Here is an 8269-nt window from a genome sequence, read left to right on the forward strand (position 1 = left end):
ACTAGATCAATTAAAAAACGGCATTCATGGTCAATGGAGGAATATCTTGCTTCATCGAGAATGCCATTTGGTTTAAAGAATGATGGAGCCACTTACCAAAGATTAGTGGAGAAGATGTTCAAAAACTCATCAAACGTATTGTCAAGGTCTATATCGATGACATGATCATCAAGTCTATGAAAGCGGAGATCATATAAAGGACCTCGATCAGATTTAGAATAATTGAGAGAGCTTAATATGAAACTTAATCTGGAAAAATGTACCTTTGGGGCCCATTTCGAGCAAGTTTTTGGGTTATATCATTACAAAGCGGGTTACCGATGCTAATCCCCGATCAAATACTGAGCACTTCAAAGAAATGCCGTCACCAACAACCCGAAAGCAAATACAAAGGTTGACGGGAAGGATAGCGGCGCTAAATAGGTTCATCTCCGAACTTCGATTCTTTGTAAAGCCACTTTTTAAGTTGCTAAAAAAATGTCAAATTCATTGGAATGAAGAGTGTGAAGAAGCATTTTCTGAATTAAAGAAAAATCTCCAAGAAATACCAACTCTAACAAAGCCGATGAGGGAGAAAGTTTGCTCTTTATTTGGTTGTATCGATTTCGCTATAAGTTACATCTTGGTGAAAGTAGAAGATGGGTTGGAAAGACCGGTGTATTTTTTCAAAGTAAAACAATGCTCGAGATTGAGACTCGATATTCAATGCTAGAAAAATATGCCCTGACACTATTATTCTCATCTCAGAGATTAAAACCATATTTTCAAGCACATTCAGTGATAGTGATGACGAATCTCCCGTTAAAGCAAATTCTGGCAAGGACAGCTAAGTCAGGAAGGATGTCTAAATGGTCTGTACTCATAAATGAATTTGGAGTCGAGTATCGAAACCGTGTATCAAAAAAGAGTCAGGTACTAGCTGATTTCCTGGCTGATTTTCCATCTGAGGAGGCCAGTTGGGGCATGGAAGAAGAGGAATTCGCAATGCTGCAAGAGCCGGAAGATGTTCTCGATGCAGATGATCCATGGGCTGGAACAAATGGTTGGAGACTATTTGTCGATGGATCCTTTGGAGGAAAGGGTTGTGGCATCGGAGTGGTGTTAGTTACTCCTGAAAATCAAAGGCTCGAGACAGCAATAACGTTGGGTTTTCATGCATCCAACAATGAGGCTGAATATGAAGCTTTAATAGCTGGACTCGAGATGGATAAATCTCTCAATGTAAAAGAATTATTGATTTTTAGTGACTCGATGCTTGTGGTCAGCCCGGATCAATGGGGATACTCGGCAAAGATGTGAAAATATGGTCGATTATTTGAATCTTATAAAATCCAAGTTGAAGGATTTCAAGAAAATAAGATTTCAAATCTCAACGAAATGAGAATAGGCATGTGGATGCCTTGGCATATGTGGCGCGATGCTAGAAAACACGAGGGGTCGTACTCTGCATATCGGTGCAACAAAAAAGCCCAACATCGACATCGACAAACAAGAAGTCATGGAAATTGATACAATCGAGCCGTCATGGATGGAAGCATATAGTTCATATCTAGCGGATGGTAAAGTAGTGGAGAATAAAAATGAAGCCGGAAGAATTAAGTCCGGTGCCAAAAGATATGTATTGGTTGATAATGAATTGTATCGAAAAGAATCATGGAGGGCCACATTTGAAATGCATATCATATATGAGGAGGCGCACTAATCATTCTTAGAAGCTTCACGGCGAAGGCGAAAGTGTAAAAACCATTCACCGGTAGATCGTTGGCAAATAAAATCACGAGACAGGGATACTTTTGGCCTCAAATGCGAAGGGATTGCCTTCGATATGCAAAAAGGTGTGTAAAGTGCCAAGTTCTTGGGAAAGCCATACATGTTCCGGCTGAAGAATTACATTGTGTTTCAAACCCATGGCCTTTTGCTCTATGGGGGATGGATATTGTCGGTCCGCTTAAACCAGGAAGGGGTAAAAGAAAGTTCATATTGGCAGTCACAGATTATTTTACAAAGTGGGTGGAAGCCATAGCTCTGCAGCATATCAAAGAACAGGATATCATAAATTTCCTTTTTGAACGAGTCATATGTCGATATGGACTGCCTTATGCTATTATATCAGATAATGGGACGCAGTTCGAAGGAGGAAAGGTGAAAGTTTTTTTGGAGTCTTACAAGGTTAAACACTTCACATCTGCGCCATATTATGCTCAAGGTAATGGGCAAGCAGAGGCAACAAATAAGACCATTATGGATAATATCAAGAAAAAACTAAAAGACAAGAAAGGTCTTTGGGTGGATGAGCTAAATAGCGTTTTGTGGGCTTATAGAACAACACCTCGAACAGCTATGGGGGAGTCGCCTTTTACTTTGGCATATGGTATGGAGGCGGTAACGCCATCTGAAATGGTGGTATCGACGTCAAGAACAAAGATGATAGAGAATGGTCAGAATAATGAAAAAATGGCTTCAGAAGTGCTCAGTCTCGAGGAGACAAGGGATCAAGCAAGGGTAAAGCTCGATACCTATCATAGGCAGCTGAGAAAAGCTTTCAACAAGAAAGTTAGAGAAAGGCATTTTCAGGAAAGTGACTTGGTATTGAAAGGAGTCACTCAAGCAACTAAAAAAAAAGGTCGGGCAAACTAGCGGCAAAAGGGGGGGGCCTTATATCATTCACAAGGTTGGAGTAAATGGAGCTTATTACTTAAAAGCGGTGAAGGTGTAATATTACCAAAGCCTCAAAATGTAAGCAATTTGAAAGCATTTTATCAATAAAGAATATTTCAAGTATCATGATGTAATATTTGGTATCAAGGTTATACATTCAATAAAGATATTGTCATTCTAGAAACCAAAATTGATACAATTATAATAAATATTTGTATATATGGAGTTATATGATTGATTGCAGTCAATAAAATCCCGTTCTTGGCGTAAATGCGAAGTTCAGTCAATAAAATCTTGGTGATCCAGATCCTCATCTCGATACCAGGTCAATAAAATCTTGTTCTTGGCAGAAATGCGAGTTCAGGTCAATAAAATCCTGGTGATCTCAGATCCTCATCTCGATACCGAGTCAATAAAATCTCTTAGCGGTGATCTGGTGAGATCCTCATCTCAATACCAGTCAATTAAATCCCCGTTCTTAGCGTAAATGCGAAGTTCAGTCAATAAAATCCTAGTGATCCGTAGATCCTCATCTCGATATCAGTCAATAAAATCCCGTTCTTGGCGAAAATGAAGTTCAGTCAATAAAATCCTCGGTGATCCAGAGATCCTCATCTCGATACCAGGTCAATAAAATCCTGTTCTTGGTAGAAATGCGAGTTCAGGTCAATAAAATCTTGTTCTTGGTAGAAATGCGAGTTCAGGTCAATAAAATCATGTTCTTTGCAGAAATGCGAGTTCAGGTAAATAAAATCCTGTTCTCGACAGAAATGCGAGTTTAGGTCAATAAAATCCTGGTGATCTGTAGATCCTCATCTCGATACCAGGTCAATGAAATCCTTTTCTTGGAAGAAATGCAAGCTCAGGACAACAAAGTTTAGCTTTGGGCATAAAAGCGAATGAAGAAAATATGGAGTACGTAATATTGATGGGTTGATACTCGAATACGGATGAGGTAAGCTATGTTTTATGCGAGATATCTAAATACAATGTTGATGTCGAATGCCGACATCATTTTTTTTATGTGGACAAGCGAGCAGAATTAATAATTAAGGAAACTAGTATCACGTAAAGTGCAATAATAATTCATTAGAAAGAGAGCAAAAGAGTCGCAATGCAGCCTATTACAAATTAGAAAGGAAAGTTAAAAATATAGGAAACAAAGTTAATCTTTATCTTCATCTTCATCTTCATCTTCATCTTCATTTTCTTCTTCATCTTCATCGTCATCTTCATTCTCATCATCACCATCTTCACCATCATCTTCATCGGTATAGATACCGGGTTTGCTTTGTCATCATCTTTGTTATCTTTGGCGGGCTCATTAAAATATGGATCGTCCGAACCACCATGGATATAGTCATGTTCATTTTCCTCTTCGTCGGTATATCTTTCTTTATTTTCATCTTCTTGTTTGTCTTCTTCCGAATGTCCCTTATCATCGAGAGATCGGTGGTGTGGCAATCGGAATCGGATGTTCGGGGGAGTGATCGGGTTGATCGGATAAAACCATAATAATAACAAGGATAATAAGGAAGAGGGCAGTAGAATTCATAATTTTTCTCTAAGATAATGAGTAAGGAAGGTTAAAAGAGATAGATTATAATACAAAGTTTCAAAAGGGTTTTTAAAGGGAAAATGGTGGATAAGAATCTGAGGTTTTTAATGTTGATTTAATGTGAAAAAGAGGAGTATTAATGGTAGGTGAGCATGAAAACGAGGAGGTAGTACGAAAAAGCTGTTAGTTTAGTGGTATATGCGCGGGACAGAAGAGGTTTGAAGGATGTTGGTACAATCAGTTTTGGTTTTTGAGCCTGTCATGATAGTGCTTGGGGTGGTCAAAGTTTTGGTTGTTGACTATAATAAATGCATGGCAAAGAATAATAAAATATTATATGATAAGTATCGATATTTCTTTTAGATGGAGGGGTATCGAAACTCGTTTTAAAAATATAAGTATATGATAAGTATCGATACTTCTTTTAGATGGAGGGGTATCGAAACTCGTTTTAAAAATATAAGTATATGATAAGTATCGATACTTCTTTTAGATGTAGGGGTATCGAAACTTTTTTAAAATATAAGTATTATCGATAAGTATCGATACTTTTTTAGATGAAGGGGTATCGAAACTCATTTTAAAAATATAAGTATATGATAAATATCGATATTTCTTTTAGATGGAGGGGTATCGAAACTCGTTTTAAAAATATAAGTATATGATAAGTATCGATACTTCTTTTAGATGGAGGGGTATCGAAACTCGTTTTAAAAATATAAGTATATGATAGTTATCGATACTTCTTTTAGATGGAGGGGTATCGAAACTCGTTTTAAAAATATAAGTATATGATAAGTATTGATACTTCTTTTAGATGGAGGGGTATCGAAACTCGTTTTAAAAATATAAGTATATGATAAGTATCGATACTTCTTTTAGATGGAGGGGTATCGAAACTCGTTTTAAAAATATAAGTATATGATAAGTATCGATACTTTTTTTAGATGGAGGGGTATCGAAACTCATTTTAAAAATATAAGTATATGATAAGTATCAATACTTCTTTTAGATGGAGGGGTATCAAAACTCATTTTAAAAATATAAGTATATGATAGGTATCAATACTTCTGTTAAATGGAGGGGTATCGAAACTCGGTTTAAAATCAATAAACATGTTATAGAAGATGAGTTTATTTCCTGTTTAAATATGATAAATATGATAAATGTTGTATGCAAAAGGAATCTATAGAAAGCAAAAAGATATATTGTCCACAAATCAAAAGGAGTTTTAGAAAGGTTACAAAAGCAGGTTTAAGTCAGAATCAACATTTAAAGCTCATCATCAGGATCGGGGACAAGAAATAAGTGGATCATTGTATCAATATTACAGTCACAGGGTAATGCGACAACAAAATTAAAGTGGAGTAAGAGTCTCGTTGGGGTTTAAATCAGCCTTCTTTGCTCCAAGAAGGATGTCGAGATCAGCTCGAAGATGGGGATCATCCGCAGCGTTAGGAATACTAATGAAAGTGTCAGGATTAAAAGGTGGAGTAGATATCTCTGGGTCGCCAGCCCCAACAACGTCATTTACATGAAGGGTAGAATCTACAACATCGTTATCAGCAGGGTAGGAGGGCATCTCGCTCTCTCGTGATCGAATCTAGCCCTTTCTCTTGACAACATCGCCGGATGTATTTCCTTAAGCTTTTCATGGTCTCGCCACAAATTCCATATTTGTAGCATAATGGCTAACTTGGGAATGGGCTTTTTCCAGTTCAACTTCGAAATTTATTTGTTGAGTCTTCCAGGCAGCTTTTTCAGTAGCAAAGGAGGTTTTGGTTTGAGTAAGTTCTTTCTCCATAGACTGATAAGATTGGGACAGTTTCTCGTTCATAGCTGAGGTGTCGTCAAAGAATTTCTTCATATTGGCAGAATAGTTTTGTTTCGGTCTCGAGAGTTTGTTCAAGATGATCTTTGTCTTTCTTCAGTTGAGCATTTTCTTCTCTATATCGACGAAAGCAAGACATTTCAAAATCAAATTGCCCCACCATAGCAATTTTTACCTGAGAAGGAGAATATATGATTTATAAATAATAAATAAGTAGATAAGAATAAGGGAAATCATAGAAACTTACTTTTTCAATAGAAGAACACAGAAGTTGAAATCGTTCATCAGAGCTGATTGCATCAATTGCTCGCCTATCTCGAGGAAGTATAATATTTATCACAAGAGCTTCCCCTAGACCGGGTATTGCATGTTCAGATAACAGAGAAGCAGTGTTTTGGACGTTGGTTTGATCTCGCATAACGAGTTTAACTTCAAAATCACTTGAGGGCGAAGAAGAGGCAGAAGCAATAGGGTTTGTGTTCGGTGGAAAGGTGGAAGCTTTCGAAGGTAAAGTAGCAGATGTAGTGTCAGTAGGTCTGGTGGGTTTGCTTATTTTTGAGGCTGGTGGGGCTAAAGGGTTGGAAGATTCTTTTCTTTTCTTCGAATGATGTACAGGATCGACATTTTTATCTCGAGAAGAAGTAGGAGCTTGGGAAGAACTGCCATCCGTGGTTTTCTTTTTGCTCAAAATCTTATCCAATAATTTCGAGGATTTGATAGGAACTTGTGGAATACGAGATGCCATATCTGTGAAACATAAGCAATGTTGATCAAATACATCATTCAAAAGAGGATAATTATAGAAGTCGGGAATTTCTTGTTTGATTTGAGGAAAAAGATCTGCAGTAATTTTAAAACCAGTTTGCATATATGTAAAATAACATTGGGGAGTATTAACGGGTAGTTCAGTAAAGTTGAAAGTCGTCCGTAACGTTTGTTCAGAAGAACAAGGTTGTAAGGGATAGGGTTTGGAAGGTAAGGAATCTTGACCTCGAAGAACGAAGTTCTTTAAGCAGTATAAAGGAGCAACATAATTGGCGATATCTATGAGCTCGACAGTCAATTTTGGGTTGCCATACATATCAGCGCCAGTTCGAACATTGACCTCTTTATCAGTGCCTTTTAGAAGATCTGTTACTCTAGCGGATTCCCCGAGGCTTCTCATCAAAGCTGGTTTAGGAACTGAAATAAGCTCGCAATAATAAACCAGTCAGACACAAGGCTCGAGATATAGGAGGAGAGGATATCGAAAGATAACATACCGTTAAGGTTAAAAATAGGGTGCGCCAAGGATGGAACTGTTATCGGTTCAGATGATTGCCACTGCCCAGAAACAATGATAGGATATAATGGCCATCGGAAATCACTATCTCAATTTATCCTTATAATACCGGCACGACCAATTCGTTTCTTAGGATAAAAATAACTACTGGGTTCTTTGAAACCATGTTTATTTTTCTTGTTGCGTTCAAGAAAGGAATAGTGTTTTTGGATATCGATAAGGCGAATTTTTTTCAAAGGCTGGACATCAGGTTCAAGATGAGAATTATAGAAGTTGCAAATGTACAATAATCTCCAGAAGTTGTCTGTGCCTTGACCAGGAGAAATGGCAAGATAGTTCAGTACTTCTCGGTCAAGTTTGGATAGGGGAAGGCGTAAGCCGGCAGCCAATTGTCCAACAATGATAATGGTGGTTTTGAGCTCGCCTCTTTGACATTGAGTTCCTCTTTTACTTCCAGCATGGTGTCAAAGTTGGATACAGTCTGGAATTTGATAGGTAGCTCTAACTAGATGTAAATTGGGTCTTTCTAGAAAACAAGGTTCCAAGCCGCCACTCCAAATACTGTGGTCATCAATAATCTCGCGGTCGGTGTCAGAATCCACAGTCTCGAATGGGTGGCAAGGTAAGCCATCAGCCAAATAGGAGGCATGCCATTCTGGTTCGGCAGACTCAGTTCGTTGGGATGACGAAGCCGAAGCAAACGAGTTGATGTGAGTTGCAAATTCAGTACTTTCGTTCGACATGGTGGTATCACTAAAACCAATAAATTTTTTATTAGAATTATATCCTTTATCTGAGCTACTATCGCTATATATAGTATAAGTATGTGATGTATTATGTACTAAGCACGTATCGATGTCTCGAGATGATAATGTCGGGGTTCGAGGTGAAGAGGTGTGTCTCAAACGCATACGTTCTTGACGTCGAAGCCGGAATTATT

The 8269-nt window shown here is 37.8% G+C and overlaps 1 protein-coding gene across 1 annotated transcript; it reads left to right on the forward strand.

The window, feature by feature from the left end:
* The first annotated feature begins 786 nt into the window (after nucleotides 1-786).
* LOC147483133 (uncharacterized) lies at nucleotides 787-1299 on the forward strand. Its single transcript, XM_086579494.1, has one exon. The coding sequence runs from the start codon at nucleotides 787-789 to the stop codon at nucleotides 1297-1299; it is 513 nt and encodes a 170-aa protein (XP_086435620.1).
* Nucleotides 1300-8269: the final 6970 nt, after the last annotated feature.

Source organism: Coptis chinensis, chromosome 8, assembly GCF_015680905.1.
Source record: "Coptis chinensis isolate HL-2020 chromosome 8, ASM1568090v1, whole genome shotgun sequence".
Taxonomy (NCBI): domain Eukaryota; kingdom Viridiplantae; phylum Streptophyta; class Magnoliopsida; order Ranunculales; family Ranunculaceae; genus Coptis; species Coptis chinensis.

What these genes read in the sequence shown, in the direction of transcription:
- LOC147483133 (XM_086579494.1), top strand. Translation starts at nt 787, where the DNA reads ATGACGAATCTCCCGTTAAAGCAAATTCTGGCAAGGACAGCTAAGTCA.